Source organism: Ahaetulla prasina, chromosome 5 (genome assembly GCF_028640845.1).
Source record: "Ahaetulla prasina isolate Xishuangbanna chromosome 5, ASM2864084v1, whole genome shotgun sequence".
NCBI classification, from domain to species: domain Eukaryota; kingdom Metazoa; phylum Chordata; class Lepidosauria; order Squamata; family Colubridae; genus Ahaetulla; species Ahaetulla prasina.
The window spans coordinates 4491713-4518410 of record NC_080543.1 but is presented as its reverse complement, the minus strand read 5'-3'; the positions used below and the strand labels follow the sequence as shown (position 1 = coordinate 4518410).

General features: G+C 42.3%; 1 protein-coding gene across 1 annotated transcript in view; it reads left to right on the top strand.

Moving 5' to 3' along the window:
• The window catches only part of CAPN5 (calpain 5), a 98252-nt gene that overhangs the window by 8778 nt on the left and 62776 nt on the right, over nucleotides 1-26698 (top strand). Inside the window, exon 2 of the mRNA XM_058186655.1 lies at nucleotides 9904-10080. Coding sequence (XP_058042638.1) covers nucleotides 9919-10080 — 162 coding nt within the window. The 5' untranslated portion in view covers nucleotides 9904-9918. The remainder of the gene's footprint in view (nucleotides 1-9903; nucleotides 10081-26698) is intronic.

Here is a 26698-nt window from a genome sequence, read left to right as displayed (position 1 = left end):
TTAGGGAGAAGGGGGCACATCCGTGTGCGCCGCCTTTATTGACATGTGTTTACAAGCACGGGGAGTCCTCGATTTGCAACAGTTCACTTAGTGACCGTTCAAAGGGACCCAGTGGCGCTGGAAAAAAGGGACATGACCATTTTTCACAGTTACGTGAAATGTACATGTAGTTACACACGGTTACATGTGTAGCATCCTCGTGATCACATGACCCAAATTCAGACGCTTGACAAGTGACTCATATTTCTGACCGTTGCTGTGTTCCGAGGTCATGCAATCCCTTTTTTGCTACCACCTGACCAACGATTCACTTAACAACAGTGGCAAAAAATAAATAAATCAGGAGATCATGAGGACTAGAAGCTTTTTTTTTTTTTAGCCCATCTGTTGTTTCCTCGTGCCTGAAAACCAAAATGGAACAAAACTGACGTTAACAGATGTCTTGCTTCACAACAGAAATGTTGGGCTTGATTGTGGTCGTACGTCGAGGACACCTGTAGTCCTCGACTTACAACCGTTCATTTAGCGACCGTTCAAAGTGACAATGGCATCGTTAAAAGCGACGTGTGACCCTTTTTTCACACTTGGGACTGTCGCAGCATCACAATATCAAAATGCGACACAGATTTATGACGGTTGCAAATGTCCCGGTTGTTGCGTGATCCACTTTGGCGACCTTCTGACAGGCAAAGCCACAAGGGGGAAGCCCGATTCACTTAACGACTTTGTGATTCATTTAACAACTGCAGGTGATTTGCTTAAGAACAACATTTTAGGCCAAAATCAGGTGCAACTCATTTAACAACCGCCTAGCTTAGCGATGGAAGTTGTAGTTGCAGGTCAAAGACTGCCTTTTATTCCATAGTGTGAGACATTCTCTCCTCTCTACAGTTTTTTCCGACCAAATCAAATGTTTTATTACGTTATAAGATGTAAATCAATACATTGCAAAATTCAGATTTCTCTCTTATCATCGTGACTCGGGGTTTTTTTTTCCTCTCAACATTATTTCAGCAAAGTATTTTGATAAGACTGTTGGATTAGAAAGAAGCAAAAAGAGCCCCACCATTTCAGAAACCGGTAGAGCGAGAGGGATTTGCAGGCAAAACTATTTTATTTTTTTTTAGTGCTTATCGTATTTATTTTACAGCGTTTAATGTCCACCCTATTCCGAAGAGACTCTGGGCGTGGTGCAGGGAAAAGATGCTAACAATCGTAGCAAAAATCAGCAATGCAAATATAGGTATTGCAGAGGAAGAGCTGTGTCGCAGATAGTCCTCATTTTACAACCAGAGTTGGGAAGAGAATTTCCATTGCTAAGCGGTGCGGCCGTTAAGTGAACAAAATGCCAGATTTTACAACCTCTTTTTTTTGTCACCGTTAAAAGCAAAATCGCTCAGTTGTTAAGTGAATCATGGGGTTGTTAAGTGAATTCTGGTTTTGGCTGTCGGTTTTGCTTGTTGGAAGCCAGCTGGGAAGGTTGGATGTGGCTCTGCGACCGTTGTACATGCCTGCTGCTTTCCAGATGCCCAATTTATGATCACGGGCTTGTAATGTTTGTAAATGTGAGGATAAGTCGTAAGTCCCTTTTTTTCGGTGCTGTTGTAACTTCGAACAATCGCTAAGGAAATGGTCGTAAGTTGAAGAACTACCTCTCTACAAGAGTGTCCTGTGTACCCAAGCATCCAAATTTTAATCACATGACTGTTGTAAATTGAGGACTACCTAGATTAATCCTATTACAGTAGTCCTTTCCCTGTAGAGGTAGTCCTTGACTTACAGCCATTCATTTAGTGACTGTTCTAAGTTACAACAGCACTGAAAAACTTCTGTTTTTCATACTTATGCCCATTGCATCATCCCCCGTGGTTACATGATCAGAATTCGGCTGCTTGGCAACTGGCTCATATTTACGACGGCTGCAGTGTCCTGGGGTCACGTGATCCCCTTTTGCGACCTTCAGACAATAGAATAGAATAGAATAGAATTTTATTGGCCAAGTGTGATTGGACACACAAGGAATTTGTCTTGGTGCAAAGGCTCTCAGTGTACATAAAAGAAAAGATACGTTCATCAAGGTACAACATTTACAACACAATTGATGATCAATATATCAATATAAATCATAAGGATTGCCAGCAACAAGTTATAGTCATACAGTCATAAGTGGAAAGAGATTGGTGATGGGAACGATGAGAAGATTAATAGTAGTGCAGATTCAGTAAATAGTCTGACAGTGTTGAGGGAATTATTTGTTTAGCAGAGTGATGGCCTTCGGGAAAAAACTGTTCTTGTGTCTAGTTGTTCTGGTGTGCAGTGCTCTATAGCGTCGTTTTGAGGGTAGGAGTTGAAACAGTTTATGTCCAGGATGCGAGGGATCTGCAAGCGAAGGCAATGGGGAAACCAGATTCACTTAACAACCATGTTACTAACTTAACAAGTGCAGCGATTCGCTGACAACCTTGGCAAGAAAGGTCGTAAAATGGGACCAAATTCATTTAGCAAATGTTTCTCTTAGCAAGAAGAATTGTTGGGCTCAATTGTGGTCGTAAGTCCAGGACTGCATGTACGTTTTAACAGTTGTAAAACAGATTGGTCACATGACCAAGCCGATGGCTGGCTGGGGGGTATTGTGGGAGTTGAAGTCCACACATCTTAACTCTGCTCTAGAAAGCAATAAAGTGAAGAAGTGGTCCACACCTATTGTTCATTATTGCAAGGTGCACATTTTGGGACGGGGAGACGGGGTAGAGAGTCATTAAGAAACCCACCGAGAGAAAGGTTGACCACTTACTCAAAAGGAAGTGGAAACATGACAAAGAAATGGATGGTGGCAGGGCAAACTTAACTCACCCCTCAACATTTTAATTAACGTTACTTTTAAAAGTTAATGCAGGCAGTTAACAATGAATAATGCCCCAATTATAATTAGCTAGCAACTTTTGCAAGGGCCTAGAGCCATCTATTTTTTTTTTAACCATCTGCAATGCTGCAAAGTAGATAATGAGAGAGGCTGACAAGGAGATTAACATACATTTTGCATGTATTATTTAGGATGTCAATTTTACAGGGATATGGGGTCTGCTTCTATTTTGCCCCTAATATGTAAATTTCCTGGCAAACTATTTCTCGGTGTGAATGGTCTTCTAGAAGATTGCAAATCCTTTTATCGCTTGTGCAGGAGACAAAATTCTATGTTGCCGCATTGAAAATAAAGCCCAGAAATAATTGCTTCTGTTCTGTTCATCCGTTCGTGCTTAATACATACTAACTTCCTTGTTTTAGGGGATATGTATTTTTACTTCATAATGTAATATTTTAGATTTATACAGGCACAGGGAATTAACACTGCCTTCCAATTCCATTTTTTCTGTTAATAACATTATAGTAACACATTACATTTTGTTACTTTATCTTTGTTATGTCTTGTTTTATTTCCACTGTTCCATTACTTTTTGTGTTGCAATTTAAAAAAAAAAATTGCTTTCCATTAATTGAATAAACAGTATTCACTTATGGCCGATCGCTTAGCAAACCGCAATTCAGGCCAAAATTTCTGTTGCTAAGCAAGACAGTTGTTAAGTGAGTTGCGCCCAGTTTTACGACCCTTTTTGCCACAGATGTTAAGCCAGTCGCTGCCGGTTGCTAAGTGAAACATGCAGTCATTAAGCGAATCTAGCTTTCACCTTTGACTTTGCTTGTCAGAAGCCAGCTGGGAAACTCCTGGGACGCTGCAACCATTATAATTACATGCAGGAAGTCCTTGAGTTATGACCACAGTGCTGGGATTTGGTGCTAAGATTTGGTGAGATTAGATTAGACCTATTACCAGTAATCCTTGAATTACGACTACAGCTGAGCCCAATATTTATGTTGTTAAGCAAGGCAGTTGTTTAGTGAGGTTTTTTTCCCCCCCACATTTCACAACCACAGTTGTAAAATGTTTTATGACACACTTGTTAAGTGAATCACGCAGTTCTTAAGCGAAACTGGCTCTCTCTCCCCCGCTGGAAGGTCACAAAAGGGGATCACACGACCCAGGGAAAGTGCAGCTGCGTGGAGGCCTCACTTCTCACAGTACCACTTCTCTTCCACCCCAAACTCTTCCATAGAATATACTGTAGTTGAAAGGCACCTCAGAGGTCTTCTAGTCCAACCCCCTGCTCAAGCAGGAGACCCTCTACCATTTCAGACAAATGGCTGTGCAATCTCTTCATAAAAAGTTCCAGTGATGGAGCACCCACAACTTCTGGTGACAAGCCGTTCCACTGGTCAATTGTTCTCACTGTCAGGAAATTTCTCGTTAGTTCCAGGTTGCTTCTCTCCTTGGTTAATTTCCATCCGTTGCTTCTTGTCCTGCCTTCAGGTACTTTAGCGAATAGGTTGACCCCCTTCTTCCTTGGGGCAGCCCCTCAGATATTGGAAGACTGCTATTCCGCTGACTCAGACAAGACCTGTGTTTAACTCATAGAATCCTCTATTGCAATGTCCTTCCTGTTGAAGACTACTTCAGCTTCAATCACAACAATACAAGAACAAACAATAGATTTAAACTTAATGTGAACCGATTCAATCTTGATTGCAGAAAATATGACTTCTGTAACAGAGTTGTTAATGCTTGGAACACACTACCAGACTCTGTGGTCTCTTCTCAAAATCCCCAAAGCTTCAACCAAAAACTGTCTACTGTGGACCTTACCCCATTCCTAAGAGGTCCGTAAGGGGCGTGCATAAGAGCACAAACGTGCCTACCGTTCCTGTCCTATTGTTTTCTTTCATTATATCCAATTAATATAGTTATTGCATGCTTATGCTTATATATATATGCTTATATATTATATAGTTATTTTCATGCTTACGCTTATATATACTGTTGTGACAAAATAAAAAATAAAATAAAATAAAAATAATACTCCTTTGGTTTTCTTTTTCATTAAATTAGACATGTCTGATTCCTGCAACCATCCTGCGTATATTTTAGCCTCCGGTCTTCAAATCATCTTTGTGGCTCTTCTCTGTACAAAGAGTTTCAACATCTTTTTTTTTTTTTTGTATTGTGGTGACCAGAACTAGATGCAATATTTTGTTTGGGGGTGGATGTAATGATCTCACTGAGTCTGGAGAAAGTTTTTACGTGTCCTTGTGAAGCCATTTCCTGCTGGGAAAAATTAATCTGTCAGGAAACCTTTGGCTTAGATCCAAGCAGCCTAATTAATTAAATCAAGGGAAAAGGAAGAGAGCGGATTCAGTCCTAAAAAAAAAACCCCGATGGCTATCTGCAAATTCTCTGAATTTGCTCAGGACTCTTTTCAAATTATCCATACAGTAAATCAAATGGCAGTAAATCAAATAAATCTTCAAATCTGCGCTTTCTGTAAAGAACATATGTCAGAGTTGGAAGGGACCTTGAAGGTCCTGTAGTCCAACCCCCTGCTCAGGCAGGAAACCTTATACCATTTCAGACAAATCGCTGTCCAATTTCTTCTTAAAAACTTCCAGTGTTGGAGCATTCACAATTTCTGGAGGCAAGCAGTTCCACTGGTTAATTGTTCTAACTGCCAGGAAATTCCTCCTTAGTTCTAGGTTGCTTCTCTCCTTGATTAGTTTCCACCCATTGCTTCTTGTTCTACCTTCAGGTGCTTTGGAGAATAGCTTGACTCCCTCTTCTTTGTGGCAACCCCTGAGATATTGGAACACAGCTATCATGTCTCCCCTAGTCCTTCTTTTCATTAGATTATTAGACATAGCAATGTTTCTGTTAAAACATGATCTGTTCCAATCTTCTTTTTCCTCTGTGGTTTTGTCTTGTTGCAAATTGTGATTCAAGGTCCAAGCAAGAAATTGTTGTTTTTTCTTCCTTGAAAGGGACATTCTGTCGGCCAACAATTGAGATTGCTGGACTTGATCCAGGATGGTGAAGAGCCGATTAGGAATAGCTAATGCTCTTTGTTAAATCAGGAAACGTTGCTGATTCCAACTTTTAGAAAAGCAGCTCTTAAGTCTTCTAATATTGTTTTGCTCCTTTCTCCTAAATTAGGTTACTGGAAAAGTGGACCAAGGCTGCAGGCATAGAACAAAATTTATTTATTTATTTATTTATTTATTTATTTATTTTTATAGTTTTATACCGCACCATCTCCCGTAGGACTAAGGGCGGTTCACAGGCATATTAAAACACAACAATAATAAATAAGCAATTTAAAACCCAATTAAAACAAAATATTTCAAACAAAACAAAACGGTAAAAAAATTAATCGTGCAGAGGTAGTCCTCGACTTAACAACCGACCGGTGGCTTAGTGAACCACGATTCAACCCAATACTTCCGTTCCTAAGCAAGACGGTGGTGAAGTCAGCTTTGCCTCCATTTTATGACCTTCTTTGCCACTGTCGTTAAGCGAATCACCGCAGTGGTTAAGCCAATCACACGGTTGTTAAATGAATCGGGCGTCTGCCTTGACTGTGCTTGTTGGAAGGTCGCAAAAAGGGGAATCACATGACACACACACACACCCCTCCCCAGGACACTAAAACTGTCATAAATACCTGCCAAGTGTCTGAATGTTGATCACGTGACCACGGGAATGCTGCAATGGTTATGTGAATAACGGTTATAAGTGATTTTTTTTTCCAGTGCCGTTGTAAACTTGAATGGTCACTAAACGAATCGTCGTAAGTCAAGGACTTACCTGTATTAACGATTATGATTTTCCTTTCAACCAAGAAAAAGATAACAGTAACAGTGGTTACTGTTGCCTCCAGGGTTATCAGGCGATACCCATGATGGTCAAAATCCATGAGGGTCAAGCTGGGAGCCCCAGACCACTTGAAATAGAATAGAATAGAATAGAATAGAATTTTTATTGGCCAAGTGTGATTGGACACACAAGGAATTGGTCTTGGTGCATAAGTTCTCAGTGTACATAAAAGAGAATAGAATAGAATAGAATAGAATAGAATTTTTATTGGCCAAGTGTGATTGGACACACAAGGAATTTGTCTTGGTGCATAGGCTCTCAGTGTACATAAAAGAAAAGATACGTTCATCAAGGTACAACATTTACAACACAATTGATGGTCAATATATCAATATAAATCATAAGGATTGCCAGCAACAAGTTATAGTCATACAGTCATAAGTGGAAAGAGATTGGTGATGGGAACTATGAGACGATTAATAGTAGTGCAGATTCAGTAAATAGTCTGACAGTGTTGAGGGAATTATTTGTTTAGCAGAGTGATGGCCTTCGGGAAAAAACTGTTCTTGTGTCTAGTTGTTCTGGTGTGCAGTGCTCTATAGCGTCGTTTTGAGGGTAGGAGTTGAAACAGTTTATGTCCAGGATGCGAGGGGTCTGCAAATATTTTCACGGCCCTCTTCTTGATTCGTGCAGTATACAGGTCCTCAATGGAAGGCAGGTTGGTAGCAATTATTTTTTTTGAACCGTTTTTTGAACTGTTTTTTGAACTGTTATAAATAGAAGACTTTCTGTACACCGTAGTGGGCAGGCTCCATTGTGGTTATATATGCCCAGGACACTCCGTAGAGAGGCAGTTCTCAACTTAGGACCATTTCCTTAGCGATTGTTCGAAGTTACAACAGCACCGAAGAAAGGGACTTTACGACTTATCCTCACACTTACAAACATGGATCATAATCTGGAAAGCAGCAGGCAGCTGGTTTCCAATAAGCAAAACCGATAGCAAGAACCAGATTCACTTAACAACCCCGTGATTCACTTAACAGCTGAGCGATTTGCTTTAACGGTGGCAAAAAGAGGTTATAAAATCTGGCATTTCATTCACTTAACAATATTATTGGTCTCCCCGCAGCCAAATGCGGGCAGCCGCAGGAGGGGATGTTTTAAGAACAATGTGAAATCCGAAGAGCTCGCTAGCTGAACGTGCGGGATATATACAACTGTAGAAGCGTGTAGAAATCTGAGCTTCCCACGAAGATTTCCGGAGTTGCTGGCAAGAATATTAGCTTCTGCCAGTGGACAAAAATGGCTGCGTTCACACATGCCTAAACAATTCAGGGGAAGCGTGGATCATTTGAATCTCCGTTAGGTTGCATTTTGTGGCTCCGCTCCCTACCCGAACGCAGTCGTTTGCTTAATTTAGGGTTTGCATAGTGCCCATATGCAGAAAATGAGGAAGCTGCATAATTTATTATTTATTTAAATTTATTAAAATAAATAAATTTATTTAAATTTATTTAAATAAATAATCAAGGGTATGCTGTGTTTTGAGAAGTGTAGGAAGCAAATGAGGTTAACGTGTTAAAAAAAGAGAAAACAAATTACCTCCCCAAACAGAATTAAATGGTTAGATGCTTACTTGCTTTGCTGTGCGATCCTTGGTGCTCTCTGAGATGGGTGGTTTTCTTGTAGACGTTTCATTACCCAACTAGGGAACATCATCAGGCCTCTGTGGCTCAGACTGGTAAGACAGTCTGTTATTAACAGCAGCTGCCTGCAATTACTGCAGGTTCTAGTCCCACCAGGCCCAAGGTTGACTCAGCCTTCCATCCTTTATAAGGTAGGTAAAATGAGGACCCAGATTGTTGGGGGCAATAAAAGTTGACTTTGTATATAAATATACAAATAGAATGAAGACTATTGCTAACATAGTGTAAGCCGCCCTGAGTCTTCGGAGAAGGGCGGGATATAAATGCAAATAAAAATAAAAATAAATAAAAATAAATCAATACTAGAAGGGAAGGGGTTGGTGGAATGGAGGAGGAGGAGAAGAGGAGGAGGACAACCATGAGGTCGCTGGTTCTCTCTGAGCTTGATGGTTTTCTTGCGGATGTTTCATTACCCAACTAGGTAACATTATCAGTGTTTTGAGGAGAAAGCGAGCTTTGGTCTTTTTTATACTAGTAACTTGCCCTGTCAATGTTGGCATATTGCAAAAATCCCCATTCCCACCCCACTGTGGGGCCAGCCACAGGTGGTGTTTGCCAGTTCTCCGAACTACTCAAAATTTCCGCTACCGGTTTTCTGGAACCTGCTGGATTTCACCCCTGATATAGACCCTCCAAAACGAACAGTGCACAGTCCCCATGTGCTTTCCTTTTCGCAGTTAAGGAGAAAAACACATGGGGACAGTGCAGTGTTTGTTCTGCAGGGCTAAATACAGACTTTCTAACACAGACAAATGGCTGTCTAATATCTTCTTAGAAACCTCCAGTGTTGGAGCACGCACAACTTCTAGAGGTTCTAGAACAGTGGTTCTCAACCTTTATAGTGCTGCGACCCCTTTAATACGATGTGGCGACCCCAACCGTAAAATTATTTTCGTTTTGAATTGATCGCGCCTGAAGCCGTATTGGCTAGCAATCTGAACTGCTTGCGATTGCCTTGAGGACGGAGGCATTAAAGCGGAGACTCCTCCCCTATTAAGGTTATCGCGCCTGAAGCCAGATTAGGCTAGCAACTGGGAGTGATTGCAGCTGGCTTGAGAGGGAGAATCAGAGCAAAGATTTCTCTCTTTTTTAATTCATCGCGCCTGAAGCCGAATTCGGCTAGCGATTTGAAGAGCCTGCAGCTGGCTTGTGGAGTCAACCATTGGAGTGCGATTCTTCGACTCGCAAGTATACTTCCCATATTTCCGATGGTCTTAAGCGACCCCTGGCAAATCGTCATTCGACCCCCAACGGGGTCCCGACCCACAGGTTGAGAACCGCTGCTCTAGAAGTTCTATCGATAAATTGTTCTCACTATCCAGAAATTATAACTCTTGTTTGGTGTCCAAAATCGTCCTTCACTGGATTTGTCGTGGTTGGGCAGCATCTTCCCCAACCTGTCACCTTCTGGATATGCTTGGAGCGAAGCATCCAAGGTTGGATCAGGGTTTTTTTGTCTGTTGCTTGTTGTTGAAGTTTTGCCTTCTGTCGTTCCAGGGGTGACTGGGAAGAATGTTCTCATCAGTGAAGCCATATGAAAACCAGCGGTACTCAACTTTGAAGAAGGACTGTCAGAGGAGGAAAATCTTGTTTGAAGATCCCCTCTTTCCCGCCAACGATGACTCGCTCTTCTACAAGTCTCGGATTCAGGGGATCCAATGGAAGCGACCCAAAGTAAGGCCAAGCGGGAAGGCGGGTCCTGGAATTCGTTGAGGTTCTCCATATCAGAGATGAACTTGAAAGTTCTACCATGCTTGATGGGGTAGTGCCACTGAGACATTTTAACTTCCCTTCTTTCTCTCTCTCTCTCTCTCTCTTTCTTCTTATTTCTGATTACCTAATCAGAGGGGCTTGATCATAATCAAGAGAAGAGAATATTTGTAGCTCAGGGTTGAACTGTGGGGTCCTCGGGGCTCTCTGAGCTTGGTGGCTTTCCTGCAGACATTATTTGACTGGGTAACATCATCAGCGCTGGGAAGGGAGAGGGGTTTGCGGAGAGGAGGAAGCGAACATGGCGCTCTCTGTGCTTGGTGGTTTTCTTCATGACCTGACCAGGTAACGCTATCAGTGATAGAAGGGAGAGGGGTTTATAGAGAGGAGGATGAGGACTATGGGGTCCGTGATTGGTTGTTTTCCTGCAGTCGTTTCACGACCCAGCTAGGTAACGGCATCAATGTTGGTGAATTTGTGGGTTTGCTCCCTGTTTACACCCAGAATAGAATAGAATAGATTTTTTTTTAATTGGCCAAGTGTGATTGGACACACAAGGAATTTATCTTGGTGCATAGGCTCTCAGCGTACATAAAAAAAAGATACGTTCAGAATAGAATAGAATAGAATAGAACAGAATAGAATAGAATAGAATAGAATAGAATAGAATTAATGGAATGGAATAGAATGGAATAGAATAGAATAGAATAGAATAGAATAGAATAGAATAGAATAGAATAGAATAGAATTAATGGAATGGAATGGAGTGGAGTGGAGTGGAGTGGAGTGGAGTGGAGTGGAGTGGAGTGGAGTAGAGTAGAGTAGAGTAGAGTAGAGTAGAGTAGAGTAGAGTAGAGTAGAGTAGAGTAGAGTAGAGTAGAGTAGAATAGAATTTTTTATTGGCCAAGTGTGATTGGACACACAAGGAATTTGTCTTGGTGCATATGCTCTCGGTGTACATAAGAGAAAAGATAAGTTCATCAAGAATCATAAGGTACAACACTTATTGATAGACATAGGGAAACAGTCAATATAAATCGTAAGGATACCAGCAACAAGGTTACAGTCATACAGTCATAAGTGGAAGGAGATGGATGATGAGAACGATGAGAAGATTAATAGTAGTGCAGACTTAGTGAATAGTTTGACAGTGTTGAAGGAATTATTTGTTTAGCAGAGTGATGGTATTCGGGGAAAAAACTGTTCTTGTGTCTAGTTGTTCTGGTGTGCAGTGCTCCATAGCGTCGTTTTGAGGGTGGGAGTTGAAACCGTTTATATCCAGGATGTGAGGGATCTGTAAATATTTTCCCAGCCCTCTTTTTGACTCGTGCAGTATCCAGGTCCTCCATGGAAGGCAGGTTGGTAGCAACTGTTTTTTCTGCAGTTCTAATGATCCTCTGAAGTCTGTGTCTGTCTGGTTGGGTTGCAGAACCAAACCAGACAATTATTGAGGTGCAGATGTTCTACTAGTGTTGGCAGGGGTGCGGTTTTCTTCTTGGTTGTTTTCTGCTTGATTGTTTGTCTGGTGTTAATCCCTGCTTCTCTGGGCGTTGGCTGCTGGAGAGGACGTGTTCTGGTTTTCCGGTTTCCTTCTTAGCTTGTTCACGATCTGTTTGGAAGGTTGCCAATAGTGATCACCTGATTCCAGGATACTGCACCATTGTAAGAACATGCCAAGCACTCCAAATTTTGATCCCGTGACCCTGGGAGATGCCCCGTCAGTTGTAAGCGCGAGGTGTAACCAGATGTCAGTAACATTTTCAGTCTCATAGTAACTTTGAACTAAATCACTAAACAAGTGGTTGTAAGTCAAAAATTACTGAAATTTTCTGCATGGGGGAGCTTCCATCCGGCTCCATCTAGCCTTATTAGTATCCTAGCTATTAATTCAGGTAACCCTCAACTTGCGACCACAGTTGACCCCAAAATTTCCGTTGCTAAGCAAGACAGCGGCTAAGTGAATTTGGCCCCCGTTTGGCAAACCTTTCTTGCCAAATTTTTTTTTTTAATTCAAAAAGTTTTACAGAAAATTCCTTTCTCCTCCTCCCTCCTTCACAACCCCTCCCCGACTTCCCGGAACGAGCACAAGGTATAGTTAAAAATAAAACAAGCATATGCTAAAGAATTTTCGTCCCAACTTAATTATACCCCTACAATCATCAATTCCTAACTTCCCCCGAAAACAATCAAAAATAATACATCATAATCATTCAAAAACAGTCTGATAACTCTTAGTCTGATATCTACTTTGAATATAGTCAATCCATTTTTCCCATTCCTTTAAGTATCTTTCTTGCGTATTGTCCTTCAAAAAGGCTGATATCTTCGCCATCTCAGCCAAATTGGCAACCTTCAATATCCATTCTTCTATTGTAGGTACTTCTTTTTTCTTCCAGTATTGTCCTATTAGTAATCTTGCTGCTGTTATTAGATTTAAAATCAATTTAATCTCAATTACTGTACAGTCCGTAATAATTCCCAACAAAAAGAATTGCGTCAGGAACTTTATCTTCTTTTTCAAAACATTTTGTAAAATCCACCAAATTTTTATCCAAAAGGCCTTTATATCCTTACAAGTCCACCAAATGTGAAAATATAGAATTTTTTTATTGGCCAAGTGTGATTGGACACACAAGGAATTTGTCTTGGTGCATATGCTCTCAAATATGTAGCATCATCACAATTACATCTCCAACATTTTGCTTGCATATCTGGGTACATACACGATAATTTCTTAGGATCTAAGTGCCATCTATAAAACATTTTATAAAAATTTTCCCTCAGATTCTATGCCTGCGTGAATTTAACATTTCTAACCTGCCAAAATTGTTAAAAGGAGTGACCGCAGTTGAGAAGTTAGTAACACGGATTGCTAAGCGAATTGACCTGCTTGTCAGAAAGTCACAAAAAGGAGAATCACGTGATCCCAAGACACTGCAACCGTCATAAATCGGAGTCAGTTGCCAAGCACCCGAATTTTGATCACGTATGGCCCACGGGGGATGCTGCAACGGTCATAAATGTGAAGAACGTTCGTTAAGTCACTCCCATGCCGTTGTAACTTTGAACGGTCGCTAAACGAGTCAATGTAAGTTGAAGATTACCTGTATTAGAAGACCATTCCGAGATGCAGGATATTTTTCAAGGTTCATGGGAGAACTAGATCTCCTCTTACCATGGATCCTGCGGATCTCCCCTTGGGAATCTCCCAAGCTTTTAATGCACAGCTTGAATGACTGCATTTCTGTTTCCAAAAAAATGATGCAATTGTCCATCTGCAAAGATAAATGTCATTTCTCTCAGCTGCACCCTCCAGACAAAAATCATTTGAATTTCAGAGCGAGAACAATACAGCCCTTTGTCTGGTGTTTGTTGGAGAACGTGGGGGAAGCGAAAGTCCCCTTTTCACAGACCGTGGTTTGATGTCAATTTTAATTTAAGGAGTTTAATGCATCATTGGTACTGAGCAAGGTTTTCTCCTGTTCGTTTATTGTTCCTGCTATCATCACGTTTTTAGCGTGTTTTTATATTCTTGTTCTTAACATATGAAGAACGGTTGGAGGAACTGGGTAGGTCTAGTTTAATGAAAAGAAGGACCAGGGGAGGAACGGTTGGAGGAACTGGGTAGGTCTAGTTTAATGAAAAGAAGGACCAGGGGAGACATGATAGCAGTTTTCCAATATCTCAGGGGCTGCCACAAAGAAGAGGGAGTCAAACTATTCTCCAGAGCACCTCAAGGCAGGAGAAGAAGCAATGGGTGGAAACTCATCAAGGAGAGAAGGTAACTAAGAGAACTAAGGAGAAATTTCCTGACAGTGAGAAGAATTAACCAGTGGAACAACTTGCCACCAGAAATTGTGAATGCTCCATCTCTGGAAGTTTTTAAGAAGATGTTGGATAAGCATTTGTCTGAAGTGGTGTAGGGTTTCCTGCCTAAGCAAGGGGTTGGTCACTTCCAACTCTGTTCTTCTGTTCTGTTATAAAGAGACAACCAACCTAGATGTTGTAAGCTGACCAGAGTCGCTCAATGGTGAGACGGGTGGCATATAAATTTAATAAATAAATAAATAAAAATGTAATATTCCTGCCGCCCCCCCAGCCCCATCCTTCCTATCAGATGCTTTCTTGGGAATCCAGAAAACAACTCATCCCTAAGTAGAATGACCATTGGTCAGAGTCTTGACGATCATTTTACAGGATAATTTTGCACCTCCTTAGCTGTCCAAAACAGGGGTCTCCAACCTTGGCCACTTTAAGACTTGTGGACTTCAACTCCCAGAGGTCCTCAGGATTGAGGACCTCTGGGAATTGAAGTCCACAAGTCTTAAAATGGCCAAGGTTGGAGACCCCTGGTCCAAAATAAATGCAGGAACTCCTCGACTTACAACCGCTCATTTAGTGACCGTTCAGTGTTACAACGGCACTGGAAAAAACAGCGACTTATGACTATTATTCACACTTAATGACTGTTTCAGCATTCCCGTGATCACGTGATCAAAATTCTTAGCTCCTATTTAATGACGGTCGCAGTGTCCCGGCGGTCATGTGATCCCCTTTTGTGACCGTCTCTCAAACAAAATCAACGAGAGACGCCGTATTCACTCTACAATCAGGTTAACTGAGTTACCGACTGCAGTGATTCGTTTAACGAACGTGGCAAGAAAGGTCGTAAGAGGGGACGAAACTCTCTTAACCGAGGTCACGCCTAACCACGGAAATCTTGGGCTCCCTCGTGGTCGTAAGTCGAGGACTGCCGGTAGAGGCAAAACAAAACGGGAAGCGGTTCAGAAGGAAGGCTGCATAGAGAGATTTTGGATTTTTGGTGTTGCTTCTCCGCCGTTCGCATATCAGATTCCACAACCTCATTAGAGCCCAGTTGTTGGCTGCGTGATTAATGAATAAGGATGGATGCCGGCAGAGATACTGGCTTGGCAGAGAAATAGACTTGGAGCGACTTGCCACTGTTACTCCAGAGGCAGCTCTCCAGATGCTCAACAGATGTTGCTCTGTACCAAACATTTTTTATATTTTAAATATTGAATGTCTTGAAGCCTGAGGCAAGGTTTCATTTCCCAGGATGGCTTGTTATGGAATTCTAGCAAATGAAAACATTTGTAGGCAGATAGAGAGAGAAAAAAAGGGAGGAAGGGAGGGAGGGGAAGGAGGAAAGGAAAGGATTGATGGAGAAAAGGAAAGGGAGGGAGGGAGGGAAGGAAGAGAGGGAGAAAAGGACAGGAAGAAAAGAACTGGATGGGAAGAAGGGAAGGAAGGGAGGGAGGGAGAAAAGGAGAGGACAGGAAGGAAGGAATTGGATGGAAAGAAGGGAGGGAGAAAAGGAAGGAAGGAAAGGATGAAGAAGAGGACAGGAAGGAAGGAATTGGATGGGAAGTAGGAAGGGAGGGAGGGAGAAAAGGAAGGAAGGAAAGGATGGAGAAAAGCACAAGAAGGAAGAAATGGGTGGAAAGAAGAGAGGGAGGGAGAGAGGGAAGGAAGGAAGGGAGAAAAGGAAGGAAGGAATAGATGGATGGAGGGAAGGACAGGAAGAAGGAAGGAAGGAGGGAGGAGAAAAGAAGGAAGGAAAGGATGGAGAAAAGGATAGGAAGTGAGGAATTGGATGGGAAGGAGGGAGGGAAGGGAGGAAGAGAGGGAGAATAGGAAGGAAGGAAGGAAGGAAGGAAGGGATGGAGAAAAGGACAGGAAGGAAGGAATTGGATGGGAAGCAGGGAGGGAGGGAGGGAGGGAGAAAAGGAAGGAAGGAAAGGATGGAGAAAAGGACAGGAAAGAAGAAATGGATGGAAAGAAGGGAGGGAATGAAGGAAGGAAGGAAGGGGAAAAAGGAAGGAAGAAATGGATGGAGGGAAGTACAGGAAGGAAGGAATGGATGGATGGGAAGAGGGAAGGAAGTAAAGGAAGGGAAGGAAACAAGGAGTGGATAGACTGAAGGATATGAAGAAGAGGAAGGAAAAGGGAGGGAGGGAAGGAAGGAATCTACTCTTATTGTATTTGTCAAACAGGAAAGTTGAATAGACTTCCAGAATGGAAAAAAAGATGCATGGCGAAGTCAAAGAGAAGGAGAGGGCAGGAAATGAGGCTCAGATCAGCAAAACTAAAACCATCTCCGGCTTTGAGACACTCCAGTCTTGCTCCAAACAATCCTGAAAAGTACACAAACACACACACACACACAAACACCGTGAGTCTCAGTAGCAGATGCTAGGAAGATTTTGACTCATGGAATGCAGCCAGTTGCAGGGAGAAGTTTGAAGCTTGCAAGAGCCCAAACAAGGAAATTCAGGGTCGAATGGAAAAAAAAAAAATAGCCCAGGAACTGTTGACAATTTGACAAAAAAACGTTTGACCTTGTTCCTTTTTTTTTTTCCTAAGAAGGGAACAACGATGCCCTCTAAGTCAAACTGCCTTTAAACCACCTTGGATCCCGATTACTTCTTTCATGCAACCAGCTGGGCAGCTTTTCTTCCCAGAATTAGCCAAATGGCTTCCATTGCCCAGTATGTTCTTTCCAGCATGGATGGAAAGAAGGGAGGAAGGAAGGAAGAAAGGAAGGAAGGAAGGAATTGGATGGGAAGGAAGTAAAGGAAGGAAGGAAGAAATAGATGGATGGAGGAAGTACAGGAAGGAAGGAAGGAATGGATGGATGGGAAGGAAGGAATTGGATGGGAAGGAAGGAATTGGATGGGAAGGAAGGAATTGGATGGGAAGGAAGTAAAGGAAGGAAGGAATCTACTCTTATTGTATTTGTCAAACAGGAAAGTTGAATAGACTTCCAGAATGGAAAAAAAAAATAGCCCAGGAACTGTTGACAATTTGACAAAAAAACGTTTGACCTTGTTCCTTTTTTTTTTTCCTAAGAAGGGAACAACGATGCCCTCTAAGTCAAACTGCCTTTAAACCACCTTGGATCCCGATTACTTCTTTCATGCAACCAGCTGGGCAGCTTTTCTTCCCAGAATTAGCCAAATGGCTTCCATTGCCCAGTATGTTCTTTCCAGCATGGATGGAAAGAAGGGAGGAAGGAAGAAAGGAAGGAAGGAATCTACTCTTATTGTATTTGTCAAACAGGAAAGTTGAATAGACTTCCAGAATGGAAAAAAAAAATAGCCCAGGAACTGTTGACAATTTGACAAAAAAACGTTTGACCTTGTTCCTTTTTTTTTTTCCTAAGAAGGGAACAACGATGCCCTCTAAGTCAAACTGCCTTTAAACCACCTTGGATCCCGATTACTTCTTTCATGCAACCAGCTGGGCAGCTTTTCTTCCCAGAATTAGCCAAATGGCTTCCATTGCCCAGTATGTTCTTTCCAGCATGGATGGAAAGAAGGGAGGAAGGAAGGAATTGGATGGGAAGGAAGGAATCTACTCTTATTGTATTTGTCAAACAGGAAAGTTGAATAGACTTCCAGAATGGAAAAAAAAAAAATAGCCCAGGAACTGTTGACAATTTGACAAAAAAACGTTTGACCTTGTTCCTTTTTTTTTCTCCTAAGAAGGGAACAACGATGCCCTCTAAGTCAAACTGCCTTTAAACCACCTTGGATCCCGATTACTTCTTTCATGCAACCATCTGGGCAACTTTTCTTCCCAGAATTAGCCAAATGGCTTCCATTGCCCATTATGTTCTTTCCAGGATGGATGGAAAGAAGGGAGGAAGGAAGGAAGGAAAAGGAGGGAGGGAGGAGGGAGGAAGGAAGGAAGGAAGGAATGGATGGATGGGAAGGAAGGAAAAGGAGGGAGGAGGGAGGAAGGAAGAGAGGAGAAATCCCATGCAGTGCCTGCCCCACCACATACATTGGACAAACCAACAGAAGAATAAGTGCACGCATTGAAGAACACAAGAACTCAGTCAAAAAAGAGGAACCAACTTCTTCCCTGCTCCAACACCTTAAAGCCACAGGACACGATATTGACTTTAAAGACCAAAACTATTGTCAAAACTGAACACTTTAACAACAGAATAATCAGAGAAGCCATTGAGATAGAAAAACGCCACACAGATGAACAAACGAGATGATACCTCCCGCCTACCAGCCATTTGGAAACCCGCCCTTATTGACAAATGAATCCCTAACACGAGGAATGACACCAGACCCACACTCACGAGGTCCACACAGGATGTCACTACTGCACATCCAGCCAGAAAGCAGACCCAAACCCACACTGATCATGAAGCACGACCAAGGACCAGAAGCCAGACCGCAGCTACAACATTGGCCATTTCAAACCCCTCCAATCCATACATGCAGCAGATTGACACCCACTGTGAAGATGTAGCACGACCGCGAACACGAAGCCGGACAACAGCCGTGCAGCTCACCAGCTCAAATCCCCCTGCAGCTCAGACTAATCAGAGCACAGCCAAGCTCCCACCCAATCAGTTCAAACCCCCACTAGCAGTTAAAAAAGAAGAAACAGCTGCAGTCACACATTGCTCCCAGAAGCACGAAGCTGAAGCCTGAAGATGACGAATGAGACTTCGTCGAAACACACACACACACACACACACACACACACACACACACACACACATATATATATAGCTGATTTCTATTGTCGAGTTAAAAACCAACAACAATGTACTGTAGGTATGGAGTAAATTATTAGTTGGTTAGTACAGAATGCTTTAACTTTTTGAATCACAGTTTGCTTTGGAGTGTAATGCAGGTTGTGAATCACAGTTTATGGCTTGGCGGGTACATAAATTCATCCTGGCTTATTTGATCAACCACGATTTGTCAAATATTTGTGACAACTGGGGGGATGAAGAGTTGTTCTAATTTAGCGTTTTTAAGAGGAGTGGATTTCAATTCCCAGAATTCCCCAGCTAACATAGCTAGCTGGGGAATTCTGGGAGTTGAAGTCCACCATGCTGGGGGATTCTGGGAGTTGAAGTCCACCATGCTGGGGGATTCTGGGAGTTGAAGTCCACCATGCTGGGGGATTCTGGGAGTTGAAGTCCACCATGCTGGGGGGATTCTGGGAGTTGAAGTCCACCATGCTGGTGTAAAGTCCATTTATTAATATGTCTAAGCTCATAACTGCCAATCAAGAGACTTAAACAGAGGCTTGAGTAAAATAGCATTTAATCTTGATCAAGCTTAAATGGTTAGCTGTTCCAAACACATAATGGTGCATACATACATGCAAGGAAGAACTACGAACTTATGACAGAAAGCGATGTCCTCTTATACCCAAAAAGTCATAAATCCTCAACTCTGGCATCTGCGTATTCTGGAATCTGGTTTGCATGTTCCCATAGTATAAGTCAGTGAATGTAAACTAACTTCTGGATTTACATCAGGTCACACAATAGTAAGGGTCAGTGTATGTAATCTGATTTCTTTCTGTGGTGTTATCTTTTCCATTTGTCTTCTTAATTACCACTTGATTTCCTGGAGGATGACATACACGTTCTCAGCCAGAGTGGGGTGGGGAGAGATCAAATGATGGACTCTGACAATTTCCAGAGACTGTCATTGGTGGGATGAGGTATCAGTAACAATTCAGGAATTTAGTCAGTGTGACCTCCATAACCATCCATGATGGCATATTTATGTTCTAACCACAAAAGGGCACAATATATATATATATATATATATATATATATATATATATATATATATATATATATATATATATATGTTTTCTGAGGTTTTCACGGTGTTTGTATATAGGTCTTTGGTTGTTCGGGTTTTCTCCGTAAAATTGGAAGTGTCTTGGCGTTCGACGAAGTCTCATTCGTCATCTTCAGGCTTCAGCTTCGTGCTTCTGGGAGCAATGTGTGACTGCAGCTGTTTCTTCCTTTTAACTGCTAGTGGGGTTTGAACTGATTGGGTGGGAGCTATTGTGCTTTGATTGATTAAGGACCAGAAGCCAGACAGCTGCAACATTGGCCATTTCAAACCCTCCATACATGCAGCAGACTGACACCCACTGTGAAGATGTGCTGAACACGGCCGGACAACAGCTGTGCAGCTCACCAGCTCAAATCCCTGCAGCTCAGACTAATCTGAGCACAACCAAGCCTCACCCAAAGAGGACACACCCTCAGCCAATCAGAGCACAGAAAAACCCCAGCCAATCAGAGACAGTTGCCCCACCCAATCAGTTAAACCCCACTAGCAGTGGAAGAAATAGCTGCGATCACATTGCTCCCAGAAGCACGAGCTGAAGCCTGAAGATGACGAATGAGACTTCGTCGAAACGTCGCCAAGACACTTCCAATTTTACACGGGAGAAAACCCGAACAACCAAAGACCTATATATATAAATATATATATATATATATGTTTTCTGAGGTTTTCGTGAGTGTTTGTATGTAGGTCTTTGGTTATTCAGGTTTTCTCCCGCATAAAATTGGAAGTGTCTTGGCGACATTTCGACAAGTCTCATTGTCATCTTCAGGCTTCAGCTTCGTGCTTCTGGGAGCAATGTGTGACTGCAGCTGTTTCTTCCTTTTAACTGCTAGTGGGGTTTGAACTGATTGGGTGGGAGCTATTGTGCTTTGATTGGATGGGGTTTTTTGGTGCTCTGATTGGATGGGGTGTGTCCTCTTTGGGTGGGGCTTGCTCAGATTAGTCTGAGCTGCAGGGGATTTGAGCTGGTGGGCTGCCCAGCTGTTGTCCGGCTTCGTGTTCGCGGTCGTGCCACATCTTCACAGTGGGTGTCAGTCTGCTGCATGTATGGATTGGAGGGGTTTGAAATGGCCAATGTTGCAGCTGCTGTCTGGCTTCTGGTCCTTAATCGTGCTTCATGATCAGTGTGGGTTTGGGTCTGCTTTCTGTTTTCCTAGATCTGACCAACCACTGCCTATCCAACACATACTTCATCTATAATGGACAAAAATACAAACAAATAGAAGGAGCACCCATGGGATCACCCCTCTCACCTGTCATTGCCAACCTCTACATGGAACACTTTGAAACCCAAGCTCTAGAAAAATCTGATCACAAACCCAAACTCTGGCTCAGATACGTAGATGACACCTTCATAATCTGGCCACACGGGAAAGAAAAACTTGACAACTTCCTCACGCACCTCAATAGCCTACACTCCAAAATACAGTTCACCATGGAAACAGAAGTTAACAACCAACTTCCCTTCCTAGATGTCTTAGTCTACAGAAACCCAATGGCTCCTAGGAAATAAGATTACCAAACTAATCCAAAAAGAACCCCCACTAGCAGTTAAAAGGAAGAAACAGCTGCAGTCACACATTGCTCCCAGAAGCACGAAGCTGAAGCCTGAAGATGACGAATGAGACTTCGTCAAACACACACAAACCGCTATCTGCACGCACCCTCACACCACCACCCAGCACAGATCAACTCCGTAGCCAAGACACTCATCTCCAGAACAAAACGCTTAGCTGACGAACAACACCTAAAAACAGAACTACACACTCTCACAAATGTACTAACATCCAATGGATTCCAGAGAAATAAGATTACCAAACTAATCCAAAAAGAACCCCCACTAGCAGTTAAAAGGAAGAAACAGCTGCAGTCACACATTGCTCCCAGAAGCACGAAGCTGAAGCCTGAAGATGACGAATGAGACTTCGTCAAACACACACAAACCGCTATCTGCACGCACTCACACCACCACCCAGCACAGATCACCCCCGTAGCCAAGACACTCATCTCCAGAACAAAACGCTTAGCTGACGAACAACACCTAAAAACCGAACTACACACTCTCACAAATGTACTAACATCCAATGGATTCCAGAGAAATAAGATTACCAAACTAATCCAAAAAGAACCACCCACTAGCAGTTAAAAGGAAGAAACAGCTGCAGTCACACATTGCTCCCAGAAGCACGAAGCTGAAGCCTGAAGATGACGAATGAGACTTCGTCAAACACACACACACACACACACAAACCGCTATCTGCACGCACTCACACCACCACCCAGCACAGATCAACTCCGTAGCCAAGACACTCATCTCCAGAACAAAACGCTTAGCTGACGAACAACACCTAAAAACCGAACTACACACTCTCACAAATGTACTAACATCCAATGGATTCCAGAGAAATAAGATTACCAAACTAATCCAAAAAGAACCCCCCACTAAAATCCAAGACAGAGAACAAGAAAACGGCACAGCCCTCCTCCCATATATAAAAGGCACCACAGACAGAATCAGCAAGATCCTCCACAAACACAACATCAAGACAGCATTCTGCACAAACCAAAAAATATCCACCATCCTAAGAAACCCCAAAGACAAAATTGAGTTAGAAAATCAAGGAGTATATGAAATCCCATGCACCGCCTGCCCCACCACATACATTGGACAAACCAACAGAAGAATAAGTGCACGCATTGAAGAACACAAGAACTCAGTCAAAAAAGAGGAACCAACTTCTTCCCTGGTCCAACACCTTAAAGCCACAGGACACGATATTGACTTTAAAAAGACCAGAACTATCGCCAAAACTGAACACTTTAACAACAGAATAATCAGAGAAGCCATTGAGATAGAAAAACGCCCACACAGCATGAACAAACGAGATGATACCTCCCGCCTACCAGCCATTTGGAAACCTGCCCTTATTGACAAACGTGTCCCTAACACGAGGAATGACACCAGACCCACACTCACGAGGTCCACACAGGATGTCACCACCACATCCACCCAGAAAGCAGACCCAAACCCACACTGATCATGAAGCACGAAGCTGAAGCCTGAAGATGACGAATGAGACTTCGTCAAACACACACACACACACACACACACACACACACACACACACACACACACACACACACATATATATATATATATATATATATATATATATATATATATATATATATATATATATATATATATTTATTGATCACATTTGTATATATATATATATATATATAGCTGACTTCTATTGTCGAGTTAAAAACCAACAACAATGTACTGTAGGTATGGAGTAAATTATTAGTTGGTTAGTACAGAATGCTTTAACTTTTTGAATCACAGTTTGCTTTGGAGTGTAATGCAGGTTGTGAATCACAGTTTATGGCTTGGCGGGTACATAAATTCATCCTGGCTTATTTGATCAACCACGATTTGTCAAATATTTGTGACAACTGGGGGGATGAAGAGTTGTTCTAGTTTAGCGTTTTTAAGAGGAGTGGATTTCAATTCCCAGAATTCCCCAGCTAACATAGCTAGCTGGGGAATTCTGAGAGTTGAAGTCCACCATGCTGGGGGATTCTGGGAATTGAAGTCCACCATGCTGGGGAATTCTGGGAGTTGAAGTCCACCATGCTGGGGGGATTCTGGGAGTTGAAGTCCACCATGCTGGGGGGATTCTAGGAGTTGAAGTCCACCATGCTGGTGTAAAGTCCATTTATTAATATGTCTAAGCTCATACATGCCAATCAAGAGACTTAAACAGAGGCTTGAGTAAAATAGCATTTAATCTTGATCAAGCTTAAATGGTTAGCTGTTCCAAACACATAATGGTGCATACATACATGCAAGGAAGAACTACGAACTTATGACAGAAAGCGATGTCCTCTTATACCCAAAAAGTCATAAATCCTCAACTCTGGCATCTGCGTATTCTGGAATCTGGTTTGCATGTTCCCATAGTATAAGTCAGTGAATGTAAACTAACTTCTGGATTTACATCAGGTCACACAATAGTAAGGGTCAGTGTATGTAATCTGATTTCTTTCTGTGGTGTTATCTTTCCATTTGTCTTCTTAATTACCACTTGATTTCCTGGAGGATGACATACACGTTCTCAGCCAGAGTGGGGTGGGGAGAGATCAAATGATGGACTCTGACAATTTCCAGAGACTGTCATTGGTGGGATGAGGTATCAGTAACAATTCAGGAATTTAGTCAGTGTGACCTCCATAACCATCCATGATGGCATATTTATGTTCTAACCACAAAAGGGCACAATATATATATGTCAGTGTTATGGGAAACAGATATTTACCATGTGCAGTTATACAAACAAGAGACCAAGACATCAAATATCATTAGCAAGTTTCCTACTAATTCTAGTATTTTAGTATATATGTTCCCTTCACTGGGGAATTCTGGGAGTTGAAGTTCACTCTGCACTAGCTGGTAGATCTAATTAAGAAAAAAGGCAGATTCAAAGTTTTAGAAATCTTTTAGAAAAAGATCTATAGGAAAAGGTTTATTATTCTTAAAACCTTTCTTACTTATGTCAAAACCAGGGTTGGATTTTAAGGCTGCTGCTTCAACAGTTCCTATAACTGCTTTAGCTTCACGGTCTCAGGAATGCAGAAAATCCAGTTGGACCTGGAGCCAAAGATTGCAAAGAGACAATCGATTGCTAGAAGTGATCCCCTGGAGAAATTCAGCTGCCTTTCCCAATGGTTGCCAAATCTTTTTTTCTGAGTTCCAACTAGACCTAAAGTGCACCTGTTTACTCGACAAATTGCAGTTCTGCATTATATTCAATAAAAGTGGAAACCTCGCTCCATTAGACAACAAGGGCGGTTCTCGGATTAAATGTGATGATAAAGTGCCTTTCAAGGGCAGAGTGAGCTTCCTGGAAGTCCCTTAATTTCAGCTGGTTTACCAAATCTAGAATGAGCTGCTTGGAAGTCCCTTATTTTAGCTAGGCTACCAAATCCAGAATGACCATCTTGGAAGTCCCTTATTTTAGCTGGGCTACCAAATCCAGAATGACCATCTTGGAAGTCCCTTATTTAGCTGGGCTACCAAATCCAGAATGAGCTGCTTGGAAGTCCCTTATTTTAGTTGGGCTACCAAATCCAGAATGACCATCTTGGCTATCAAATCCAGAAGGAGCTTCTTCGAAGTCCCTTACTTTAGCTGGGCTACCAAATCCAGAAGGAGCTTCTTGGAAGTCCCTTATTTTAGCTGGGCTACCAAATCCAGAATGACCATCTTGGCTATCAAATCCAGAAGGAGCTTCTTGGAAGTTCCTTATTTTAGCTGGGCTACCAAACCTAGAATGACGATCTTGGAAGTCCCTTATTTTAGCTGGGCTACCAAATCCAGAATGACCATCTTGGAAGTCCCTTACTTTAGCTGAGCTACCAAATCCAGAATGACCATCTTGGCTATCAAATCCAGAAGGAGCTTCTTGGAAGTTCCTTATTTTAGCTGGGCTACCAAATCCAGAAGGAGCTTCTTGGAAGTCCCTTACTTTAGCTGGGCTACCAAATCTAGAATGACCATCTTGGCTATCAAATCCAGAAGGAGCTTCTTGGAAGTCCCTTATTTTAGCTGGGCTACCAAATCCAGAATGACCATCTTGACTATCAAATCCAGAAGGAGCTTCTTGGAAGTTCCTTATTTTAGCTGGGCTGCCAAATCCAGAAGGAGCTTCTTGGAAGTCCCTTACTTTAGCTGGGCTACCAAATCCAGAAGGAGCTTCTTGGCTATCCAATCCAGAATGACCATCTTGGAAGTCCCTTATTTTAGCTGGGCTACCAAATCCAGAATGAGCTGCTTGGAAGTCCCTTACTTTAGCTGGGCTACCAAATCCAGAATGACCATCTTGGCTATCAAATCCAGAAGGAGCTTCTTGGAAGTCCCTTATTTTAGCTGGGCTGCCAAATCCAGAAGGAGCTTCTTGGAAGTCCCTTACTTTAGCTGGGCTACCAAATCCAGAATGACCATCTTGGCTATCAAATCCAGAATGAGCTTCTTAAAAGTCCCTTACTTTAGCTGGGCTACCAAATCCAGAATGACCATCTTGGCTATCAAATCCAGAAGGAGCTTCTTGGAAGTTCCTTATTTTAGCTGGGCTACCAAATCCAGAATGAGCTTCTTAAAGTCCCTTACTTTAGCTGGGCTACCAAATCCAGAATGAGCTTCTTAAAGTCCCTTACTTTAGCTGGGCTACCAAATCCAGAATGACCATCTTGGCTATCAAATCCAGAATGAGCTGCTTGAAGTCCCTTACTTTAGCTGGGCTACCAAATCCAGAATGACCATCTTGGCTATCCAATCCAGAATGAGCTTCTTAAAGTCCCTTACTTTAGCTGGGCTGCCAAATCCAGAAGGAGCTTCTTGGCTATCCAATCCAGAATGAGCTGCTTGAAGTCCCTTACTTTAGCTGGGCTACCAAATCCAGAATGACCATCTTGGCTATCCAATCCAGAATGACCATCTTGAAGTCCTTATTTTAGCTGGGCTACCAAATCCAGAAGGAGCTTCTTGGCTATCAAATCCAGAAGGAGCTTCTTGGCTATCAAATCCAGAATGACCATCTTGAAGTCCTTATTTTAGCTGGGCTGCCAAATCCAGAATGAGCTGCTTGAAGTCCCTTACTTTAGCTGGGCTACCAAATCCAGAAGGAGCTTCTTGGAAGTCCCTTACTTTAGCTGGGCTACCAAATCCAGAATGACCATCTTGCCTACCAAATCCAGAATGACCATCTTGGCTATCAAATCCAGAAGGAGCTTCTTGGAAGTTCCTTATTTTAGCTGGGCTGCCAAATCCAGAAGGAGCTTCTTGGAAGTCCCTTACTTTAGCTGGGCTACCAAATCCAGAAGGAGCTTCTTGGCTATCAAATCCAGAATGACCATCTTGGCTATCCAAT